The sequence below is a fragment of the Vanacampus margaritifer genome, chromosome 2 (genome assembly GCF_051991255.1).
Source record: "Vanacampus margaritifer isolate UIUO_Vmar chromosome 2, RoL_Vmar_1.0, whole genome shotgun sequence".
In the NCBI taxonomy this organism is placed as follows: Eukaryota; Metazoa; Chordata; class Actinopteri; order Syngnathiformes; family Syngnathidae; genus Vanacampus; species Vanacampus margaritifer.
The window spans coordinates 1,836,988-1,860,471 of NC_135433.1; the positions used below are offsets into that span (position 1 = coordinate 1,836,988).

Below are 23,484 nucleotides of genomic sequence, written 5' to 3' on the forward strand. Positions count from 1 at the left end.
GCCTCTCGTCTACTTCCGTTCACGACTTTCTTCACGTTACCAAACAAACGCCCTCCGAAAAGACTTCTTTACGATGAACGGACTGCAGCCTCCACACAGGACGCCCATCAATAATTTGAAGGACGACAACACCATTTATTATTTTTCCGTTTTTGGATTAACTCGTCTCGGGGCGCGTTGATGCTTCTCGGTCTAGTTATCTTAGTTTAGCCCGCTAGCCGCTAGCAAAGAGACGCACACAACACGTAGTCGAGCAAAGATCAAAAGTGGATTTTTGTGGGATTATCGTGTGAAAATGTGTGCAAGAACGACACCAAAGTACGAGGAGGAAATTTTGGGAGTAAAACAAGAGGACGATCAACATCTTCAATTGCTGGGCGATGTTTGCGAGCAGCCTCGAGTTGTGCTACACACAACAGGTCTGTACACTTCTTATAATCTCATTTAGCACTATCAATGCAGTCATCATTACTGCATGGTAATGATGGCCAGATGAAGTTGAGAGGGGGAAATTCGTTCAAGATTTCTGCACCTGTAGTTTTCTTTTATTTTTGTTTTTGTCAGGTTAAGCCAACCTAGAACATTTGATAAACAACAGACCAGGAAGGAAGACAAAAGATTTGAATTCTTTTTTTACTCGCGACTGTCGCGAGGAGAACGGACAGAGAACGTGCTCCGTACAATATACTATCCGTTCTGGAGCACACTCCGCCGAATTTCCTCTATACCGCTAGTTACTTAAAGGCTGCAACTATCACGGTTATAAAACAGGTCACAATCACAATAATGCAAACGTGTTTTTCTTCGGCGCTAAAGGGTTCAACAGTCAAAAGTTCACAGTTTAACCACCATCTTGTCAGGTTTCATTTCCTGTGTTGCAGCTTGCATCTTCTTTTTCTCCACACGACTCTCAGCCCACACAGTTCAAACATAGGTCACAATGTTGAATAAATGTTTTGCAAATAATAAAAGAGTCAGTATGAGATAACCTATACTCAGTAATCTAAAGTTTTCATTACATCTATGCTAGTGATTGTGTTGTCACTGATAGCAGAGAAAATGGGAAGCGACGGGACGACATTGTGATCTGTAGTGAGAGCAGGGAACAGGTGGAGGAGAATGTGGAGGTTTGCCCTGGAAAGTAGGGGTGTTAGAAAAAAATCCGCTTATAGGTTCGTATCTGGATTAATTTGTATTGAAACTGTGGTGAGACCAGCCATGTTGTTTGGTCTGGAGACGGCGCCACTGAGGAAAAGACAGGAGGCAGAGCTGGAGGTGGCAGAGATGAAGATGCTGAGGTTCTCTTTGGGAATGACCAGGATGGATAGAATCAGGAAGGAGTACATCAGAGGGACAGCTCAGATGTTAGAGGGTTTGGAGATCAAGTCAGAGAGGCCAGACTGAGATAGTGAGTATATTGGCAGAAGGATGCCGAGTTCTCTCTCTTCTCTGTTTCTTCTGTTCTATTACGTACACATTTTTTTATATAAAGAATGCAATCTGTAGGGGTTTAGAAAGCTGTGGCTTGTTTTCTTTCTTCCTAACACTATATGTCTTTAGTGGACATTTTTTTTTTTTTTTTAATATCTTCAAAAATGAATTCGAGGCTTTATCTACATCAGCAACATGAACAGGATCCCAAGTTTGCCTCATTAGGTCCGTTCTTAATAACGCCGCTGTTTTGTGATTTCTCCGTCTGAATGTTCTGAACATTTTTTCCAACACATTTTCTGCTTAATTTACAATGAAAGGTTAACTATTTGACTGCCAACCGTTTTCAGAAAAGGGATGCTGTGTTTGCCAGCTGATTTAAGCATTTTGACTGATCTTTCAAGGTCCACGGAAAATTTTGTGTTTGGACTATGGAAACACACATACTACTAAATGAAAGATTGAACTCTCATCTTTCAGAAGAAAAAAAAAGTTTGTTTCTACCTTATTCCGTTTTTCAGTAATCAACAATAGAAAATGGTTAGTTTCACCCAAAGGCTCTGTTTTGGACCAAAATATGGAAAAATCAAGCTTTTTGTGAAACGATATTATTTTATGCACTCTTGTGAATTTGACACTTGTCCAAAGAGAGTCATCGCCGCCATCTAGTGCCCAAAAATAGTCATTATACTAACTCGATCTGCTTGATACTTTCAGCACAGCTGGCCAAGGCTTTCCTCCACCCTTTTCAAAACAAAAACAAAAAAACATAGTTAACGTCGTTGGCAGCCCTCATTTGGATTTTACGAAACGTTATTAAACATTTTTGGCAGTCAAGGAGTTATAAAAATAGGCAAATGATCACTTATGTATTGATAAACAAAGCCCCCACACTTGGTTCCATGATGTTAGAATAAATGTTGTCAATTAAGGTTGCAGAAGAACTAGTAATTCTACTTGGTTTAGTGATACTAGGAAATAAACCAACTCTGTAAATGGTGTTAATAAAGTCAGTTGTCCCTCTGGGTTTAGTAGGTCAATGTTGAAATCCCCACATACAATTACAATCTTCTTATTCATTATTTTTCATACTATTCAAACATTAGTTCCTTCAAAATGTCAATTTCACATACAGGAGCTTTATACACACAATTTATAATCATATTTTTACCATTTACATCTTTCATCTTGCCACGCACTCTTGGAGGTTTACGGTTAGGAACAAGGAACATTTTCGGAAAAATTGCCACTTTTATGTGGTAAAAGTCATAAGATCCGCGGCATGCAGGGGATACAAACCGCCCCGGGGGCAACAACGGCGGCACATTTGGCGCATTCCATTCAGCGTGAGGGCCCCTGAGTAGTAGGGACAGCCATCATTTGGAAAGAACGCGGACAAATGGAGCTGGTTTTTAAGCCCAACGCAACTGCTCATGTGTGGGAATTCTTTGGATTTATTTATTATACTATTATCATTATATTAGTTGCGAAATTATATGAAAACCGCAATATTATCGTTTATCGCTTTTCGGTCTGTGTGTTTCTTTTTATGACTGACCTGTGTGTTGTATTTTTTTTCTTTTATGACCGATCTAAAATCATTTATATTCATTCATTCAATAAACAGACATTAAGGGAAGACAAGAAATATATATTCTTTTCACTCACGAGGAAAAACGGACACACCGCAAACCTGTCGGTGTTGGATTTCCAGTGTTTCCATACATGCAAAGGCGTGTTTGTTCTGTAGATTGCAATAAAGTTAGAAAAAAAGGGTTTGTCTTTTTGGCTGATTCTTCTTCTACGCTTTCCATTAACTCCCTGTGACTGCGCTACAGCGCCACTCCAGACTTGGCATATACATTACAGCCGTTAAACCCTAACCCTGGACCTCACGCAAATTGACCACACCCTCATTTCCTGTGATGGACAAACTTTCCAAATTGCCAGCTTGCTGTCGTCATTTCAACAGCGATACATCCTGTTCTTGTTGTTGTCAGTGTGGCTCAGTGGTAGAATTGGCGTCTCCCAACCCTGAGAGGGTGGGTTCGATCCCAGGCCAGTGCAGCTATGTCAAAGTATCCTTGAGCAACATTATACTGAACCCCCAAGTTGCTCCTGATGCCATGTCATCAGTAGTCAAAAGCGCTGTGAGGGCCTTGTAAGGAGGAAAAATGTTATTTAAATGAAGTACCTTTTACCAGAGTGAAGTGTTAGTTTGAGTAATTTTTGACACTATTGACACTAGTGTAAAGTACTTTCAACACTACTCAGTGTTTACTAGGGGTGTTAGAAAAAATCGATTCGGCAATATATCGCGATATTACAGCACGCAATTCTCGAATCGATACAATATCGATTTTTAAACATCAATTTTTGATGGAAATATTCAACAAAACGTCTTACTTAGGCTTATGGGGTTCACACGTTAAGCATGGAAGAATGTCCTATTAATGGAACATTAAGCCTTAATATTTTATTTCAATGCTGTTCAAACATGAAACAGACTGCAACAGATTGTTTGTTAAATGCAGCGGCTCAGTTATAAGCCTGAAGTTTCAGATAAATAAATACATTTTCATACAAATCTTACAGTGTACATGTACAAATTTGCTGATTAGTAGATTATCTAAATTTGATTTTTTTTTTTTTTAATTACAATAATCAATTCATAGATTCGCATTGGGATTTATCGATATCGAATCGAATCATGACCTATGAATCGTGATACGAATTGAATCGCCAGGTACTAGGCAATTCACACCCCAGTGTTTACCAGTGTAGATTTCTAACACTATACGGTGTTTGAGCAACACTGGTTAAGTGTAAAAAAAAATAATAATAATAACATTTTGAAAAGTGTCAGATTTACACTCACGGGTGTGGACACTGAAAGAGGCTAAATATAATGTCCTCTTTTGCGTGTTCCAAAAATTTGGAGACAGACTTCTTGTAAGAAAAAACACCTTGCAAGGATGATTTATTTTACAGAGAATTCTCTGGTCACCGGCAACAGTTTACATCACGTAAAAAGGTGGAATTAAAGAGTGCCAAATGTCCCCTCCCTTGGGAGAGAGGGCTTCTTATAGTATCGAGCTTGGAAAGTGAAACGCCTTTTAAAACACGTTATACAACAGATTTGTGCCGATCTCCAGACAAAATACACTCCCCGGGTACTTTTTCTCAAAACAATATCTCACAAACAAGATGAATCAGATTTAGAGTGGCCGTGAGCGATGGCGCAAACAGAGTGTGAGTGTGAGTGTGAGTGTGAGTGTGAGTGTGAGTGTGAGTGTGAGTGAGTGAGTGAGTGAGTGAGTGTGAGTGTGAGTGTGAGTGTGAGTGTGAGTGTGAGTGTGAGTGTGAGTGTGAGTGTGAGTGTGAGTGTGAGTGAGTGAGTGAGTGAGTGAGTGAGTGAGTGAGTGAGTGAGTGAGTGAGTGAGTGAGTGAGTGAGTGAGTGAGTGAGTGAGTGAGTGAGTGAGTGAGTGAGTGAGTGAGTGAGTGAGTGAGTGAGTGAGTGAGTGTGTGTGTGTGTGTGTGTGTGTGTGTGTGTGTTCGAGGCAGATTCTGTTCTCACGAACAGAATGTGTTTTCGCACACTGAGAAGGAATTTTAGACCAAACAAGGTGTATGGCTTAGGTTAAGGTCAAATTATACTGAGTTCAACACTATTTCACTTACTTTTAATTTCACATCTATAAAATATTTCAACATGGTTAATATATGAAATAAAGAACTAAAACTTTCTTGACGGCCTTTTTTTCCGGGGAATAAAAAGCAAGTAGCAGACTGTACACACTTCCTCCGATGAATATGCATTGGACTCGGGGCACTCTCCGTCGTCCGATCGAACGTCCGCCTGTGCGTGCTCGGTTGCGCCCCGCGTTACGACACCGTCATAGCCGCCGCATCAGCGGTTCCAATTTCGCCGTCAAGCTCGGCTTTTTGAAAAAAACGGCTCGGGCGTGAGCTCCTCGCGACCGGCCGCCATTTTTCCTTTGTCTTCCATTCTCATCTCCTGCTCGACGCTCTAGCTCCGCCTCTACTGACGCCCACCCGATCTTGTCAAAAGAGAGTCATCGCTGCCCTCTAGGGGCCAAAAATAATCATTAGGCACAACAGACCGGCTGGAAACCTTCACCACAGCTCCGGAAGCCTTGCCCGCACCCGTTTCAAAAAAAAATTTTTTAAAAAATTGGATGACGTCTTTAGACATCATTGGCAGTGCTCCGTAGGTTTTTACTTGACGTCTATAAACGTCAATAGCAGTGAAAGAGTTAAGATCGAAATAAATTTTATCCTATCCTTATTCATATAAGTGAATTTTCAATTTCCGCAACCACACAAAATTTACCAGTATTATCTTTTGTACAATAAAATAGAAATATCATAAAGTTGCCCTTAGTTTTAACATGTCATTATTACGCTTGCTAGTTTCCTTTGTTGATGTTAGTCCCACAGCTGACTGTTTTAAAATAGACAGAGATAAACAAATCAGTTCCAAAAAAAAAAATAGGCATCAAGAGTATTAGAATATAATAAATCTGTGTGTATAGAGTGTTGCCAATCAGTTCGTTCTATTTACGTAATGTTTTACTATAAATGTTATCACCTTATGTCTGTCAAAAATATAGAGTGTAGTGTAAACAGTCAGATATCACATCATATGGTCTGGTATCATTAACTCAAGGAAACATTGTTGGTGGAGGCGGAGTCACCAGCGTAGTGGAGCCGTTTTTTCACAGGACAGTTCGGGACGCAGGAATGCTTTAAGGAAGTTTGTGCGGCGCATTGTGTGCATTGGAGCAGTTTTTTCATTTATCACATTTGTATATCACGGCACAGTCATTGTGGAAACTTTTCACCAGGTGGCACCAGGAACCTCTGCTGTTCATCAGATGGTGGCAGGCCCAGCAGGTGGCGGCAGGTAGTGCTGATCGGGGGATTTTTGTGATGATGGCCGCATCACACCCCCTCTGATGGTGGTAGCAGCTGCGGTTTCTTTGTTGTCCGCAGGTTTTGTTTTGATGACACCTGTGTCCTGCTTGCATCGGTCCAGTTGACCTTATTTTGAAATAATGACCCCGACCAATGAACCTTACTCGACTGAATCATTAAAATCTGCCCCAACAGTATTAGGTAATAACATGTCGGTAAATAGTCGGAAGAACAAAATCCTCCTTTATTTAAAAAAATTAAAAAATTAAAAAAATTAAAAAATAATAAAAAATGTAAAAATAAAATAAAAATAATTAATTAATTAAAAATAAAAAGTAATTAAAACAATAAAAGTTTACAATTAAATAATTGCTAATTATAATTCAGTATTGTTATGTTTTACAATATTTAATTTAATATGTTTTGCATACCTTCATAAATAATACTTAACTCTTTTACTGCCAAAGACGTTAAATGACGTTCTGCAAAAACCTACGGAGGAGCGCCAAAGACGTTAAAAGACGTCCTCCCATTTTTTATTTTTTTTTTTGAAACGGGTGCTGGGAAGGCTTGCGGAGCTCTCCTGAAAGTTTTAAGCAGGTTTTTTGAGCCTAATGACTATATTTGGCCCCTAGAGGGCAGCGATGACTCTCTTTTGACAAGATCGGGTGGGCGTCAGTAGAGGCGGAGCTAGAGCGTTGAGCAGGAGATCAGAATGGAAAACAAAGGAAAAATGGCGGCCGGTCGCGAGGAGCTAACGCCAGAGCCGTTTTTTTCAAAGACCAAAAGCATCGCTAAAAAAGCACATTGTTGATGACGATGATGAAGATGATGGTGACTCCGTGGTTGGAAAGCATTGACGCGGCAGTAGAAGACGTTAGATGGAGCTAGATGGAGGAGGGAACGGGCAATGGCGAGCGTTTGCAAGCAGCTCTACACTTACAAGACGAAAGGCATCGACCAACGCTAAAATAGTACATTGATATCGATGATGATGAAGGTGAATCCGAGCTTGACGGCGAAATTGGAACCGCTGACGCGGCGGCTATGACGGTGTCGTAACGCGGAGCGCAACCGAGCACGCACAGGCGGACGTTCGATCGGACGACGGAGAGTGCCCCGAGTCCAATGCATATTCATCGGAGGAAGTGTGTACAGTCTGCTACTTGCTTTTCATTCCCCGGAAAAAAAGGCCGTCAAGAAAGTGTAACGTTTGCACGCAAAACGGACCAATGCGAAAGTGAAAGAAAACTGTTGTGCGAGTCCTGGCGTCTCCTTGCACGCAGGAGAGCGTTACAAAAGGAAAAACTGTATTTGAAACATCCACATAATTGTAAGTAGTACCACAGTTGCACACATTTGTAAATAGTTTGCGAAATTGTTTTGTCAAATTGTTACACTGTTGAATGGAAATAAACGTATTTTGCAATCAAAAAACACTTTATCATTGTTGGTGAAAGCGTTTTACAGAAGTAAAGCACTATTTAGGTGTTTGTGGCATCATTCATGGACAAAAAGAAGTGTACAATTCACTAGAGTGCATGAAATAACATCGTTTCACAAAAAGCTCTTTTTCTCCGTTTTTTGTTTCAAAAGAGAGAATTTCGGTGAAAGTAACCATTTTCTATTGTTGATTACTGAAGAACGGAATAAGGTAGAAACAAACTTTTTTTGTGTTTCTATAGTCCAAACACAACATTTTCTGTGGACCTTGAAAGATCACTCAAAATGCTTAAATCGGCTGGCACTGGCGACAACCCGTTTTTGAAAACGTCTGGCAGTCAAAGAGTTAAGATGAGAAAGGATAGCTTTGCTCTAAAAATTTACAAATATAATACAGAGTCAATTAACAAGTGTGTAGTTTTCAATTAATATTTCTCAAGAAATGAAGGCCGCAGCCCGCCTAGTCAGCTTTTGGTCAAACATCAAGGCAGAAATTATTTTTTAATTACATAGCACCTCAAATTATGTCAAAAATGTGATTCTCCCAGATGGCTCCCCCATGGAATGGTCTGTCCAGTCTTCCAGGACTCGCATGCAAAATGGCCGACTCCAAATTCTGAAATGGGACTTCAGGCAGAAATTTACAGGTTAAATATATACAGGAATAATTAAAAATTATTTTTCTACTTACAAGCATGGGAAAGGCCCCTTTTTAAATTGTAATTATCAAAGGGAGGAAAAGCCTTAAGGCTGCTGGCAATTTAATTTGGAAAAAGGGTGACATCTGGCGGTCAGCTAGAGTCATAACAATTATATTAAGTCTCCTCCACTCTCAAAATATGCACACCTTTATAGAAAACTTACTCTGTCCCTCCTGAATACCATTCATATACATCCTATCTTATCTGTTCTCCTCCATTTTAACCTTTTTTTCATTAAGACCTACTCTTCCCTTCTATTTCAACATTACGCAAACCACCTTTTCACAATATCCTGCACATTAAAATCAAATGTCTCCTCCATTTTATGTGTTGTTATTCGTTCGATTTGTATTATGTCGCTATATTATCGCATGTGCTGTGATGCCAGATCATCAACATTAATCGTTTGGAGATGTTATTGAGGGCCTTAGAAAATCAGTTACGGCCACAATTTATGTAATGTCGTCTAATTATTCAACGTAGGCACTGACGTTCGCGGCCTGTACAACAGAGTCGCGTTGGAGATTTTTATTAGTAATATTACCGTCCTAATCAATTCATCCCGTTCAGCGTTTACTAAACGGTTTCATTTATTTTATTACGTAATTCGTAATCTACAGTTGTTTTTATTTGCAAAGCGAAAAATTGAAAATAGAATGTTATTTACTTAAACACATCAACATTTAATACACTTTTCTTAAAGTTACGTCTGGGATTTTCCACTATATAAAAATACATATAGCTCTAATACTTTTTTTTTTCTTTTTTTTTTGCCGTCGCCGTTTACGCACATCCACAGTTAAACTGCCGCCTTTAAAACCATCGAACAAATTCCAAATCTTATTAGAGTAAACTAACCTTTTCCACAATAAATTGAAGTCCCATCGTTCAATATTAAATACATTTTACTCTATTATTTGACGGTAGATTACCTGGAAGCTTTAGTTACGTCTAGCGGAAGTACTATCAGGTAAAATCATTTAGTCCTTCAGAATAAAAGCGCACCCGTAATTTATATTAAACATTATTACCATCTTAAAGTTATATAAATGGTTATAACTTCACAGAAATACCTAAAGCTAGCATTCTAGCATTATTCATCATTTTATCCACGAATCCACGATTATGTCTCGCTTTTATTCCACTCGAAGAAATTACAGATATATCTTATATTTTCGTCGAACGCCTGACGGTGCAAGTTCACGCTTTCATCAATAAGATTTAAATATACCGTATATTATAATGGCGCTAAAATACTTTTTCCACAGCAATTGTGCACCCATTTTTTATTAGTTCTTCAATTCACGGGTCTGTTATGTGGGTAAAACTCCGATAGCAACTGCGCATGCGCCCGCAACTCCATGTCGTCTCATGACGCGGAGGCGCACCCGGCCCAAGCAGAGCCTCCACAACCTCTATCAACTACCGACTTCCGCACTCTACAGCGCATTATATTATATTATATTATATTGTAGTTAAGTGGTATTAATATTTATAAATGCAGTGACGTCTCACTTATAACAGAATTAGTCAACAAAATATCTCATCGCGGTCCCTTTAAAAATAATCGTGACGTCAGATTTTTGTACACACAGACATACAGACATGAAATGTCGCTTTTACGACATACAAAAACATATAAAAAATCCGGATAACTGTTTTTCCTTTCAGCTGAACAGTCTTGTCTAAGAATATTAATAATCAGTTATCCAAAGACCTCCCGATTGATCTCAAAGCGGCGTATCAAATCCGCTTCTGTCAACCTGACTACTAACGGTGAATAAATGTTCAAGGATCTTTACGATATCTCAACAGGCCAGCACTATCCCTGTGTCCATCAGTAGTCTCTCCGAAATTTTATCCCAGAACCTCTCGTTTGCGTGAACAAAACTGTTTTCGTTGCAGCTGCGCCCTTACATTGACAGCTGCGCATAAGGATTTTTAAGACAAATTATCCAAGTGCCTCTCGTTTGCGTGAACAAACTGTTTTACTATTCAGCTTCAAATACCGTATCTCCTCTCAAAATAATAAATACTGCTTTAAGTCAATCATGAAGCAGTCTCTCGGCTCCTTTGTAACGTAACTTTCTCAAATTCATACGTCTACGCCAGCCTGTCTGTTCACAATTATTTGATTCAATTGTGCAGAATCCTCATCTGCGCTGAGAAAAATAATCCATTATTCAAGGAACTTATTACGATCCTAATTCCATCCAAGAATCTCTCGGCTTTTATTTTTTGCCTGTTCTCGTTTCAGCGCAATACCCAACAACGTGACGGCATTTCCGTAGACAATGCTTCCGCCACAACGTACGTGTACAGTTCAAATACCGTGGTAAAATCCGAAATCTGGGACTTCGCGTCCAACCAAACGACTTCAAAATGTATCACTATTTTTCTTACATAAATTCCATCTCCCAATATAATTTTACAAGACGAATATACCAGCCGAAGCGCTCCCAGACAGACAGAATTCCTAAAACGTGGATAAAGTGTCCACTTACCGTGATTAATATGGCCGGGAATTCTATTCGTCCGTGAACGCTCCGCTCGCAAAAAGTCGTTTTTCGTCGAGGGTCACCATTTTGAAAGAGGCTAAATATAATGTCCTCTTTTGCGTGTTCCAAAAATTTGGAGACAGACTTCTTGTAAGAAAAAAACACCTTGCAAGGATGATTTATTTTACAGAGAATTCTCTGGTCACCGGCAACAGTTTACATCACGTAAAAAGGTGGAATTAAAGAGTGCCAAATGTCCCCTCCCTTGGGAGAGAGGGCTTCTTATAGTATCGAGCTTGGAAAGTGAAACGCCTTTTAAAACACAACAGATTTGTGCCGATCTCCAGACAAAATACACTCCCCGGGTACTTTTTCTCAAAACAATATCTCACAAACAAGATGAATCAGATTTAGAGTGGCCGTGAGCGATGGCGCGAACAGAGTGTGTGTGTGTGTGTGTGTGTGTGTGTGTGTGTGTGTGTGTGTGTGTGTGTGTGTGTGTGTGTGTGTGTGTGTGTGTGTGTGTGTGTGTGTGTGTGTGTGTGTGTGTGTGTGTGTGTTCGAGGCAGATTCTGTTCTCACAAACAGAATGTGTTTTCGCACACTGAGAAGGAATTTTAGACCAAACAAGGTATATGGCTTAGGTTAAGGTCAAATTATACTGAGTTCAACACTATTTCACTTACTTTACACATCTATAAAACATTTCAACATGGTTAATATATGAAATAAAGAATTAAAATAGTAATAATGTCTAACAACACATAAACACTTTTCTAGTTTTAGATTTGACACTACTCCGCATTAATCTAACACAAGTGATTTAGCTGTGCAGAGATGTGTACAGATCACAACCTCCTAACATAACAATGTAACATTCTCGCGAGAGAATGTTACAACCATAAAGACAAAATGTGAAGTAAGGTTGGCCAGCAATGTTTTTGATTAATACCAATGGCTAAACCATTTTAAGCATATTTTCGTTTTTTGAACGCAACCCTTCCAGGTTCTTGGTTTAAGCCATAGCAACACCCTTGACAACAAAAATGCTTTTCGTCAACAATTTTCATAAATCTTCGGAAATGACGTCACACCGGGGAGTTGCAAGGGCAGTCAGCCATTGTACACTATTGTTGCATTGCTTCTCTGTAAGATGACACGGCGATGTGTGGAGATGTATCGTTCCCAAGCTAAAGAAAAGTTGAATGAGTGACCAAAAGATGACAGGGCACGTAAACGGACCACTTTCGTTCACATGAAGCGGATGAATTTCACGCTATCGTCGGGAAGTGTTCTCTGTTACAAGATGCCTACTTCCTCAACCGGTGTGCTTATGATAAAGGATTTGCAAAAAAGTAGGTGCGATTACAATCATTTTGGAAAAGCGTGTTGTCTTGGAATTTGTGTAAAGCAGAGCTGCCGACTGTTATGGAATGAACAGTAGAAGCTAGCCACGTTAGCCGAAAGCTAACGTCTCGAGACTAACCCCGATCGATGCTAGTCATATCAGCGATGAGTAATAATGGCAGTGAGACAAATTGTTCTGGAAGTCAATTTCAATAGGAATCCCTTCCGGGGTTGTCGGCCGCCGGGCTCCAACTTAACCATTTATGGTCAATTGCTGAATCATATTAGTTTTAGCCTTGTGTTTCTCCAAGCGGTAAAAGTCAGCAGAATTCTGCTCTCCTTCCTCTATCCATCTTTTTCTTGAACAAACAAAAGCTCTTTCAGCTTTTTGGCGGTATAGCTTCTCTATTTTAAGTTGATAGGTCCTAATTTGCAACTGATCCTCCTCCGAAACTTCATCAGGTGGCATTTGATGTATTGATATTTGCATGATCAGTTTTTCTTCTTCTGCCGCCTTAGCCACTTTAGCTTTAGCCATACTGTCTCAAGAATTGACCTGTCTCAAATTTAAAACGTTCCCAGTTTGTTCGAGAAGACTTTTCTTTATTTGCCTTTCCCCTAAACGTCTTTATTAACCCCTGGGCGTTATTTTATTTTGAAATGGCTTGGTCAGAACCAACAAAAAGCCAAAAAAAATGGTCAAATAACGCCCAGGGGTTAAACGCAAAAAAAATCTGGTTTCACAGGAGTATGGTTCAAGAGCGATTTATTCAATTTCCAATATGATGATCTATTGGTATTATTTGTTGCAGAAAGTTGCAAATTAACTCTTTGACTGCCAGACGTTTTCAGAAAAGGGATGCCGTGGGTGCCAGCCGATTTAAGCATTTTGACTGATCTTTTGACTGATCTTTCAAGGTCCACAGAAAATTATGTGTTTGGACTATGGAAACACACATACTACCAAATGAAAGATTGGACTCTCATCTTTCATCAGAAAAAAAGTTTGTTTCTCCCTTATTCCGTTTTTGAGTAATCAACAATAGAAAATGGTTAGTTTCACCTCTGTTTTGAAACAAACGTCTTTTAACGTCTTTGGCACTCCTCCATAGGATTTTACTAAACGTTATTTAACGTTTTTGGCAGTCAAAGAGTTAATATATATTGCTCTGTGGTCAGTGAGGCCGTTGTAAGGATATTAACCGTTACATTGTCCTTAGATAGACTGTTTGAAATTAACCAGTAATCAATACGTGATTTCCTTGAACCAGATGGGTTACTACAGGTAAATGCAACTTCTTCCAGGAATTTCTGTCAGATGAATGTATCTTAGTTATCCCATATTTAGTCTTTTATTAATTGTAAAGCATTTCTTCAACCTTGTGACGACCTCTGTTTGAACCGTGTGAGTTGTGCAGCCACAATCAGTCACGAAACGTTGACAGAAAACAGGAAATGTGCAATCACGAGCTCCAACAGAAAACAGATGGCTTACAGGATGTCCGCCATGTTTCCTGTGTAACGACTTGTCAGCTTCAAACGACAAATGTAAACCTACAAACAACGAGGAGAGAAGACGTTCCAGTTCCAGTTTACTTGCAAGGAGAATCGGAGAGGCTGCGTACAAATCTCATCGATTCTAAAACAGCCCTCCTATAAACCTCTTTTTATTGAAACTTGAGGTTCCTAGGTTACATGAGGTGATGCCTCTAAAAAGGGGGTGGGGTCATTAAGCAAGCAGGCATTAACCTTGTGCTTGTTTACATTTCTTGCTTACTCGTAGAAATGTTTTTGCATATTCGTGGGATTTACCAAATACATATATCTTGATGAACACTTTTAACACGTCAATTCAGCATATCGTTTAATAGCAGAAAGGTCGTCTAACGCTGTTTCCTCATACCTCTGATCTCCAGCCGGAGGTCAGTTGAGGCCAAGTAGAGAGGAGCAGATTTCAGTTCTCCTGATTCTGACCTTTGCACAACAACAACACTTTCACAGCAATCATTAAATGTATCATAAAACAATCAATCAGTTAAATCATAATAAAATCATCTGTTCCAAACATTATTCCTACATTTCCCCCCCTTTTTATGATTTGTATTCTACATTTGTCTCCAGAAACATCATCAAAAGGAATTCCCGTAAGGCTTTTTATCCAGTCAATTCATTTACTGGTTGACCATTGTAGTTCTCAATAAAACACGAGGCCTCCGCCTCCCTGTCCCTGCGGGGGCTGTGGGCCGGCGGGGTTCCTGGCGGGCCTGCAGGGTTCCTGGCGGGCCTGCAGTGCCCCGTCCTGCTGCGTTGGGTTGGGGGCGCGGGCCGCGTTGGGGTGGGGGGCGCTCCTGCTCCTGGGTTTGCTCTCCGGCCGGTGGCCCCCGCGGGGCCCGGGGGTCGTCCTTTTGGCGCTGCCGTGGCCTGGGGGGGCCTGAAGGTGTTGCGCTTGCTCTGTCCTGGCGGGGGTCGACGGCTCCCCTCTTTGGTGGAGATTTTCATGCACGCCAGATCCACCACACCAGCATCTATCGAAACTCAGACACAATCTTCCTCAGGTCATTAAATGGGTGGAGGCTGGCGTCTGTGGATCTCACTCTGCTTCGTCTCTCCTTCCTTCCTTTCCTCAGTCTCTTGAGGTCTCCCTGATTTGTTGAAATTTAGATGTCTCTGGGGTTGGTGAAGGACTCTGGTTGGTGGCCTGGTGGGTGGTGTCTGGTCGGTGCTGGATTTCACTTTCCTTTCTTTTCTTTGGTCCTTCCTCGGGTCTCCTGACGGCCTCACGACTCTGACTGGAAGTGTTCGGTTTAGGGAAACGGTATGGTATTTTTTTTATAGGTTTTAGGTGAAAGAAAAAAAAAACACGAGGGGGTCCAGAAGTAGGATTTAGAATTGGCCCATATACTCCCTCAAAGATTTGAACAATGACGTCGTCATCCTCCAGCTCTGGTTGAGGAGCGAGCAACGGATACACATCCGCCAATTTGGAATTTGTGGGCGCTACGGCAGTCGCGATGAGCCGGTCGAGCGGTGAGCGAATGCAGGGAAGGCAACAACAACCACACAAGGTGAGGAGGGCTGTGATGTTGTTTATACTTTCCAAAGGTTTTGTCCATCCATTCAGTCCAATATTCTAGAATGTGTTCTATGATACAGTGTAGGAGGCCATCTGTCTATAGCATCATTTAAAGTCTCCACCAATGAAGAGAATTAAGTCGGGGATATTTAGAAAGCCAAAAAGAAATCCTCGCATCTTATGAATCAATGAATCGGAGGGCTTTGGGAAATACGTAGCAGCCATGTGACAATCATTGACAGAAATGAGTCATTACACGGGCAACAATGCAGACATTCTTTAACACGTTCAAGTTTCTCAACCATAAAAATGTTCCAGGCACGAGTCTTGGGATGAAGGCACGGTTCCTGTCTTGTGACTGCAGACGACGCCAACTCACACAGTTCAAACAGAGGTCACAATCTTGAATAAATACTTTGTAATTAATAAAAGACTAAATATGGGATAACTAATATACATTTATCGAACAGTAATAGTCTCTTGTTTTTTCACGCTTCTCCATCAATTCAAAATCTGATGCTGTTGCATCAAAGATGTACTATAGATGTTTTGTATTGTATATTGACGGATAATATATTTTTATTTTTCAGAAAGATTGTGGAATTTTTTTTTTTTTTGGAGAGCTCAGTATTGTTCATTCGGTAATTTTACCGATTTGACATGTCATCATCATCATTGCTCTCTCTTTTTTTTATATATATATATATATATATATATATATATATATATATATATATATATATATATATATATATATATATATATATTTTTTTTTTGTATTTTTATATTTTTTGTATGTGGGTGAATATGTGTATGTGCGTTGTGTGCGTGCGTGCGTGCATTCATTAGTTCACCTAAAACCTATAAAAAAAAATATAAAAAAATCCCATACCGTTTCCCTAAACCGAACACTTCCAGCCAGAGTCGTGAGGCCGTCAGGAAACCCGAGAAAGGACCAAAGAAAGGAAAGTGAAATCCAGCACCGACCAGACACCAAAAAAAAAAAAAAAAAAAAGATTGTTGAACCCAGAGGGGGGAACAAAGTGCTCTTCAATAGTCAGCAAAAGTCGTAATGTAAGGGCGGAGCAGTGGTGAAGAAGAAGGTGAAGGCTGTCAACAGCAGTGTCGTCTTCTTCCGACTGAATTTGAATGGAGGAACTTGGATTGGGTCAATTGTCTTGGACCAGAAAAATATCCCTCCGACGCCAAGCGGGTTGTAGAGGGAATATGTTGCAATTGGAGGCTATATTGTTGTATGATGGTTGTATTTATAACTTTTAAATTACGTTCTAATTTGGTTCTGAAATTCACAGTGAACGTTGGCGACTTGGCCGAGCGCCTCAGCCAAATTGTACATTTGTGGTTCTGTATTCAATTTCTGAACTGATTTGCTCGCAATGAAAGTTGTTCCTTCATCGGATTAAATGCAAACCTTTGTATTCCTCAAATGAATGTTTTCAATGTTATCTGTTTGTCTGTGTGCATCGTAGGAGAAATTGCCGATTGAAAGAGCTGCAGCTCGCCTTTGCCGGCAACACAACTGGTTGACACACACACACACACACACACTTTAGCAATGTGGTACTGGGCCACAGCGAGTTAATTTTTCTGCATTGTTTGAACAAGAAAAGACAAAGAAATAATATTCTCCACAAAATGTTCAAATGAAATGGATTTCAATGCTGGCAAATTAATTCCAATGACTGTAAATTTGTGTTTTGAATAATTGTACATGTTGCTACTTTTATTAACAAATACATTTGTTGTTGTTTTTTTTAGATTAAAATGAGTGTCTGGACTGCATTTTTTAAAAATGAGGTTACATTAGTGTACTGTAAAATTAGGTAATTTACAATAAAAAACACATTCCATCTTTACGTTAACTCTTTACTATGGCCCGACCGATTAATCAGCTGCCGATTATAATCGGCCGATTTTTGGCCTTCAAACATCGGCCAAATTCAATCGGCCAATTGAACAACGTTATCAAAGAAAACCGAAGTTTCTGACGTTGTGAAAGTACCCTGAATGCACCATTTTTCTTGCGTAGCATTAGCAGCTAGCACGTGTGTAAGATCTTGTTAGCTTCTGGAATAGAATTTGATTACATGCTGTTTTACGTCGGTGTCTTAACGAGGCACAGCAGATTCTGTTATGTAGCAACGAGTAGGTGTAGCATTAGCATAGCTCACCTTGCTCTCGGGAGCCTTCAGCCTGGTTTATACTTCTGTTTGCTCTTGCGTTAATGACCAGCGTACATCATGTGATCTACGTCAGTCATTAAAGAGAGGCGCGCCATAGCTCTGGGCACACGTCTCCAAATCTTGTACGCCGTAGATGGCAGTTTGTAACATCACTCGTGATTGGCTTTCCCCCCCCCCCCCCTCCCCCCGGGCCCGGATGGTTTCCGTGATGTGCTGTGTTTGTAAGCGCAGGTGACACGAATCCACTTCCCGCCCGGGAGACCACGTTTGTGTGTTATTGTGCGGATGTGAACTATTATTGAAGCTAGCTTCCCCTGGTGGTCGGAGCTACACACAAGTCTCCATATACGCATTTGCAAATCCACACATGCGTTTGTGACTCCTGCACGGGCAGGACTGTGACAAAAGTCACATGTAAAAATACAGCCAATCAAGAGGACCGGTGTTTACAAGTCAGGTATATAAACACACACAACTATGCGTTTACGCATACAAATCAGTGTACACATTTGTAGATTCTCGTTACGCATTTGTGACTTTAGTTACACATTTGTGGATTCCTGTTAGTGTTGTTCCCATACCGTTTTTTGGCCCCCGATTCCGATACCCAGCTTTGCCGTATCGGCCGATACCGATACCTACGTTTTTTTTTCTCAACATGAAAAAGCTGTCCTGCCATTGGTTCAGAGCATTCAAGGGCCAATTGGATATGTTAGCTAGGCATGCAGTGAACATGTCACACATCAGTGAATGTCGTGCATGAGCAAGACACAAGATGCTGCATCCAAAGTGCATATATTAGTGTCAGAATTAATGGTATCGGTATGTTACTTGTTAGTACTCACCGATACCACTGTTTTAATACCGGTATCGGAACAACATTAATTACTAGTTGCACATTTGTGACTTCAGTTACACGTACATGAGGCCTACTGCACATCTTCACATAATCATGACGACATTCCGCTAGCAGAGAATGTAGCATGACAGCAAAACCATCAAGCCTGATCGAGGGTTTTAGGACAAATTCCTCTCAACATTGCTAAAGGCTAACAAAAAACATTTACAATACAGGCCAAAAGTTTGGACACAACTTCTCATTCGATACATTGCTTTATTTTCGTGACTATGCACATTGTAGATTCTCACTGAATGCCTTATGACAACTAATGAACACATGTGAAGTTATTTTCCTAACAAAAAAAAGGTGAAAATCATTAAATAAATACAAAGCCGCCTTTTTCGCTGATTACGTTTTTGCACATTCTTGACATTCTCTCGATGAGCTTCAAAAAGGTAGTCACCCAAAAAAGGGTTTTCCCAGAGGTAAGAATGCCAAGAGTATGCAAAAAAAAAAAAGTAACCAGAGCAAAGGACGGCTATTTTGAAGAATCTAAATTATAAAACATGTTTACAGTTATTTTACCTTTTTTTTTTTGTTTGTTTGTTTTTTGTCAAGTACATGACTCAACATCAGTTCATACATAGTTTTGATCTCTGTTTTGGGAAGTAACCAGTCATGAAAATAAAGCAAATGCCTTGAATAAGAAAGTGTGTCCAAACTTTTGGCCTGTACTGTTAATCACTGCAGCACATTTGTGCTGCATATGTGACAATTTACAGCTCAGTTGAAAACGATTACAACCAACTGACCAAAAGAAAGAAAAGCCCACCTATGCACATATTTAGTACGTGCTTAGTGCTGTCACTATCGAATATTTTTTGAATCAATGAATCTATCGATTATTCAATTGACTTATCGGATTTATTTGAATTTTGCTTTAAAGTGTATTACACAAGCATTTCCCCCCCTTTTTGTATAGTGATTTAAAAAAAGGGGGATTGATGTACCGGTTGGGTCATTGTTTTCCAAAGTAAAAACCGATATTTGTAAATGTCTTATTTTGATTAAACACAGAAGTCTTGTTTCATGAAGGGCTGCAGAAATCAGTCAACAACAATTGTTGATATGCTGAAATCAGAGGATTTGGACCGTTTTAAATTACAAAATGGCTCCAGACGATTACAGCGTTCCCCTCGTTTTCCGGTGAAGTTAAGTTCCGAAAAATAACCGCAATAAAGGAAATCCGCAAAGTAGTTAGCGTTATGTTTTACGTTTATTATAAATTTTCTCGCCACACAGTTTATACACTTTTCGCATAGAGGCATTTACATTTTCTCAAATTTCTACAGGGATGTGATTTTTCCGCTAATTCGCGGAATTACGCTTTTTTTCTTCCCCCCCCCCCCAAAAAAAATAGATTTTTTTTTTTTTTTTTTTTTTTTTTTAGTAGTTGATTGTGTATGCACATGACTCCGACAGATAACATCTTCTGCTATAACAAAGACATTTGTGGTATGCTCTAATATGAGTTACTTTTCATTTGGTCATGATATAATTATTTGTTCATGCTCCCCCCCCACACTGGGCACTGCCCTGGACCCCCGGCTAAATTTTCAGATAATTTCACTTTGGTCAAATCACATCCCTGAATTTCTATCTTGTTTAAGCATTTTCAATGTTCAAACCTTCATAAATTTTTACAAAATAGGTACATAACTGTAAAAAATAAATAAATAAATAAATGTAGCCGACTGTCAGCCAATTTTTGCGGCACCCTCATTTGCATGTCGGAGGGTGTCCATTTTAGATCTCATCACTAATCATGTGCTTGGTTGAGTCGCCAAGCCTTTTTTTTCCCCCCGCAACGGTCCGTTTCAACTCGGTTTCTGACGCATCGCACCGTGTGCAGTGGGCCCAATTCAAGGTGCCACTCAAGAAACAATAATACACGACATCAAGTCCCGCTTGAGATTTTGACTTAACTGAACCAAGTTTATTTAGTCTTAGTCTAAAAGGGCTTCACATGCTCACAGTTGACAAAAATGAACAACATCTCCTGATCAAACCAAAAGAGGGCAAGGAAAAGAACAAAAAAAAAAAACATGTTTGTCTTCTTGTGCCCTGCAGACGTTGGTGAAAAATGTCTTCGTCCTGAACAGCAGGAGGTGAAGTCTCCTCGTGTAAAAAAGGAGGAGGAGCATCCTTACGTTAAAGAGGAGGAAAAGCCCCTTCGTGTCAAAGAGGAGGCGGTTGAGGAGGATGTCACCAAGTCACTCATGACCTTTGCCCCTTTAAAGAGTGAAGATGAAGTCAAGGGTGAGAGTGAGGAGGGCAGAGGGGCGGAGCCTCCAAGCAGCAGCTCAACTCCGCAACACATGGAGACAGAAGGCGATGCAGACCAATGGGCACCATCACCAGCACAAAGTGACGACGTAAGGTCACGGTCTGTTGACACTGATGACGACGACGATGATGAATGCGGTCACAGGGCGTGTCACGCTGACAACAACCGATGGGAATGTTCTCTGTGTGGCAACACATTCAGTTCCAAAGGAAGTTTGGAAGTTCACTTGAGAAAACACACTGGGGAGAAAACTTTTTCTTGCTCAGACTGTGGCAAAAGCTTCTCTAGCAAGGGAAGTTTAACACGACATGCAAGTACACACACTGGAGAGAAACCTTTTGCCTGTACAGACTGTGGCAGAAGCTTCTCTCAGAACGCACATTTGACAAGTCACACAAGAACACACACTGGAGAGAAACCTTTTTCCTGCTCGGACTGTGGCAAAAGCTTCAAGGCCAAGTCATATTTAACGATACACAAAAGAACACACACTGGAGAGAAACCTTTTCCCTGCTCAGACTGTGGCAAAAACTTCTCGAATAAGTCAGATTTAACAAAACACACAAAATCACACGCTGGGAAGCAACCATTCAGTTGCAGTGTTTGTGCTAAAAGATTCTCTTGTAAAAAGCTTATTGAGAGACACGAGTGTGCTGATGAGAATAGCAGCGATCTTTAAAGTTTAAAAAATGAAGGGAGTGAGTCTGGTATGCTGTAAAAGTGTAAATGATTTTGCTTAAAATACAGTGGGGAAAATGTATATTATGTAAGTAAATATATAATATACTAAAACCGCTAAGCCATTTTGTAGAAATGTTTTACATGGGTAGAATCTGTGAATGATTTTAAAAGATACTTCTTTGGTCCCACTGCTCACCTTTTTTTTTTTTTTTTTTTTTTTACCCCTGACCCGTTTTCATGCCTGATTTGTCATTTCAAAACGTAATATTTATTCAACCACTAAAGCTCAACTACTCAAAAGTGTCGTCACAGCGTCATGCTCATTCATCCCTGCACTTTATAAATAAAAATGAACCATAAAATAGAAAGTGGACTTCTTAGCAATGATATCAGTGATCATCTTCCGGTCTTTGCAATTTTCCAAGACTATTTTGATTTTTTTTTTTTTAAATCAACAATAACTTCAAACACATCAGAAACAAGACTAAGAACACAACGCTCCATGTCTGCCTTTAAGCTGGATTTAGAAAAACCTAACTGGTCTGAGGTCTATTCAGACGATAATCCCAATATCGCATACAGTGCAATTCAGTCCACCATCATCTCTTTATACAATAAACATTGTCCATTAATAAAAGTCACAAGAAAATATAAAGGTCTAAATAAGCCATGCATGACGAAGGGGATCGAGAATGCAAGTAAAAAGAAAAACATTTTATACAAAAGATTTATTGAATTGAGAACTATGAAAGCTGAAATAAAGTACAAGACCTACAAAAATAAACGTTTGAATAACAAGTAAGAAAGATCATTACCATGCATTAGAGCTGAATAAAAGCAACACACAATAAATATGGAAAATACTAAATCATGTAATTAACTCATTCACTGCCATTGACGACTATAGACGTCAAAAATGAATGTAAACTATTTCTATTAGTTTAACAATTTTTCATTTAATTTCATTTTATATGAAAACCAATTTTTTTTATTGTACATTAATAACAGATATAAAATTATAATGCGATTAATTACGATTAAACGGCCCTTATTTTTTTTAATTAGGTTTGTCAGGCGATACATTTTTTTAAAATTGTAATTAATCACATGACTTCACTAGTCAACTAACGATTAATCACAAACTTTATATCTGTTCTAAATTTACAATATTTGTTTTTCTAGGTTTTCATAGTCTTGTTAGCAAAAGGGGATATAAATATATATATATTTTACTAATAGAAATAATTCAAATGAATTTTTGACGTTTTATAGCCGTCAATGGCAGTAAATGAGTTAAAAATAGCTTAAAAAAATAGATTATCCAGAATATTTTATAAAAGATAAAAAAATATTGTGTTTGAAAAAATTTCAGACATAGCTAATGATTTAAATGAGAATTTTGTTAATGTTGGCAGTAATTTGGCAGAAGAATTCCCTGAGCCACGAAACAAATGTCAAATAGCACATTAAAAATAATTCATCCACTCTGTGGCTTAATGCTGTTAATGATACAGAAGGATTAAATTAGTAAAAAGTATTATAGAATATGTTGTGCAACCTTTCACATTTATATGTAATTTGTCGTTTAAAGCCGGTATATTTCAATCAAAAATGAAAATAGCAAAAGTTATTCCTATTCATAAAAATGGAGAAAGACACATATTCACTAATCATAGAGCAATATCACTGCTGCCACAGTTCTCAAAAATTCTCCCAAAAATTATTTTCATATTGACTGGACGATTTTATTGAGAAACGTCAGCTTTTAAGTGAAAATCAAAATGAGTTCAGAGAAAAACGGACCACCGGTCATGGAACTCGCAGAAGCAATATCTACTAACATAGATAATAAAACATTTACTGTTGGAATTTTTATAGATTTAAAAAAAAAAAAAAAAAAAAGCATTTGATACTAATGAATGAATTAGAAAGATCTGGCATAAGAGGTTTGGCATATAAATGAATTAAAAGTTATTTGG

The 23,484-nt window shown here is 39.2% G+C and overlaps 1 protein-coding gene across 1 annotated transcript; it reads left to right on the forward strand.

Moving 5' to 3' along the window:
* Positions 1-13: 13 nt before the first annotated feature.
* LOC144042784 (uncharacterized) lies at positions 14-21,623 on the forward strand. The gene is made up of 2 exons (XM_077555762.1): positions 14-419; positions 20,608-21,623. The coding sequence occupies exons 1-2, from the start codon at positions 296-298 to the stop codon at positions 21,501-21,503; spliced, it is 1,020 nt and encodes a 339-aa protein (XP_077411888.1). The 5' UTR covers positions 14-295; the 3' UTR covers positions 21,504-21,623.
* Positions 21,624-23,484: the final 1,861 nt, after the last annotated feature.